The sequence below is a fragment of the Eimeria tenella genome, genomic scaffold (genome assembly GCF_000499545.2).
Source record: "Eimeria tenella Houghton genomic scaffold, Eth_scaff3895, whole genome shotgun sequence".
Lineage (NCBI taxonomy): Eukaryota > Apicomplexa > Conoidasida > Eucoccidiorida > Eimeriidae > Eimeria > Eimeria tenella.
In genome coordinates, this window is record NW_013544813.1 from 1 (window position 1) to 2,075 (window position 2,075).

The window sequence follows — 2,075 nt, forward strand, 5'->3', positions numbered from 1 at the left end:
CGCCCAGCCGCAGCGCCGCCACCGCCACCGCCACCGCCACCGCCAGCAGCACCACCGGAAATTGACAATTTGCCTCTTTGGATTTCCCATTTAATGCGGTTTGCTTCTTCCAATTCCTATTTCTGCTCCAGAACTCAAGACCCAGCCGTGTCTGCGGCACGAAGACCCCCCGGGCCGTCGCTCCTGCTGCTCCTCCTGCTCCTGCTGCTCCTGCTGCTCCTCCTGCTCCTGCTGCTCCTGCTCAGGGCGCCCCGCGGGTGCGCTCCAGTCGGCTTTAAACTGCCAAAACAATTTAAAATCGTAAAGTTTAATGGTCATTTCGACTAGATTCACAAGTGGGAATCCTTAGAAACTAATAAAACCCAAAAGAGCCCCCAACGGCCCTGAGGAGCACAGGGCGGCGCGCGTACTCCTCGAATTTCATCGTCTGATCGTCTAATTAATTAATTGTTCAATCGTTTAATTGTTTAAATCGTTTGTTTTCGATTTGTCCAAATAAATCGCGAGAAACTCCCGCGAGCAGCGCGCGCCTTTACAGACAGCTCTAGCCGAGCTGCGTGTACGCCGCAGCTCCGTGTACAGACAGACACCTCAGATGTCGAGGGTGTTTGGCGAAGGCCTGTCGTGGCGCTTGGCGTATTCTTCTCCTCCTTTTTGTTTCTTCTTAATAAATTCACTCAAAGGAAGCCAGGGTTTTGGCTTTCTATCCATTTTTTCGAAAAAGCGCCTTCGAATTTGCTGCTGCTCCGTCTCGTTGCTGCGCACGCTGGGCCTGCCCTGTCTGTACACCTCAAGTTCGTGCTCGTCAATCCGCGTCTGCAGCAGCTGCTGCCGCCGCTGCTGCTTGCTGTACTCCTCGTGCTGCTGCAGCAGCAGCAAGTTGCGCAGCAGCAAATGCACCTCCGTCACCTGCCGCGCTGCAGCAGCTAGCTGGCTAGCTAGCTGTGGGGTGGGGTACACGCGGTGTATGTACATCTCCCGCAACACTTCTATTGTTCTTTCTCTCGACTGAGACAGCAGAGACACTTCGAGAGACAGCCGCAGCAGCGAGGGACTCTCCGTCAAACAACGCTCCCTCCTGCTGCTGCTGCTGTTGCTGTTGCTGCTGTTGCTGAGGCTGCTTTCCTTCTTGAGAAAGTCCCACAGGGCAAAGTACCTTCCCGGGTCTTTTAAGTCCAAGCCAAACATCCTGAAGTACAAACCCCACCACTAAACCCTAAACCCTCGCAAACCCTCGTGATGAACCCTAGTGCTCAACCCTTACACACGCTGTCATAAATCCTGGCACGCGCCAGCAAACACTCGCAAACCCTGAAAAAGGGTTTCGGGCTCCACCGCACCCTATATTTAACCCCGCGCAACATTTTTACGGAGGAACCCCCTCAAACCCTAAAACAGGGTTTTGGACTCCGCTGGCCACTGAAACCCCCGACGAAGCCCGTGCCCGCGCCCCACTAAACCCTAAACCCTGCCCAAACCCTAAACCCTTCCCAGACCCCAAACCCTAGACCCTTCCCAAACCCCAAACCCCAGACCCTCCCGAAACCCCAAACCCTAAACCCTACCCAAACCCCAAACCCCGGACCCTCCCCAAACCCCAAACCCTGGACCCTCCCCAAACCCTAGACCCTAAACCCTAAACCCTAAACCCTGCCTGAGGAGAATGGCGTAGGTTTGTTGGTTGGGTTTGAGTCCGAAGTCCTGGAAGTGGCGGAGCATGTCGACGGCGAAGTGGGGAAACTTGGAGTGTCTGTACACCTGAATGATCGCGTTCAAAGTGGAAGTGTGGGGTCTAAACCCTTGCATGCGCATGCACTGCAGCAAGTGCCAGCAGCAGCGAACGTTGCTGCTTCTTTCTTGCTGCGAGGCCCCCGGCAGCAGACTTGCTGCAGCAAACAGCAGCAGCAAACTACGGTAGCTGCTGCTGCACAGACCCACTCCTGCTGCTCCCATTTGCTGCACCACTTTCCGCGCCCCAGCCACGTCCCCCGCCCGCGCGCACGCCTGCCCGCAAACCCAAACCCCAAACCCCAAACCCTAAACCCCAAACCCTAAACCCTAAACCCTAAACCCTA

At 55.7% G+C, this 2,075-nt stretch overlaps 2 protein-coding genes across 2 annotated transcripts; both read right to left on the minus strand.

The window, feature by feature from the left end:
* Positions 1–90: 90 nt before the first annotated feature.
* ETH_00038335 (uncharacterized protein) lies at positions 91–318 on the minus strand (the record flags this gene model as incomplete). The annotated part of the gene is made up of 1 exon (XM_013379746.1): positions 91–318. One exon carries the CDS (start codon positions 316–318, stop codon positions 91–93), a length of 228 nt encoding a protein of 75 aa, XP_013235200.1.
* Positions 319–591: 273 nt separating this feature from the next.
* On the minus strand, positions 592–1,188 carry ETH_00038340 (Pentatricopeptide repeat-containing protein PFL1605w, related; the record flags this gene model as incomplete). Its single annotated transcript, XM_013379747.1, has 1 exon — positions 592–1,188. The coding sequence occupies one exon, from the start codon at positions 1,186–1,188 to the stop codon at positions 592–594; it is 597 nt and encodes a 198-aa protein (XP_013235201.1).
* Positions 1,189–2,075: the final 887 nt, after the last annotated feature.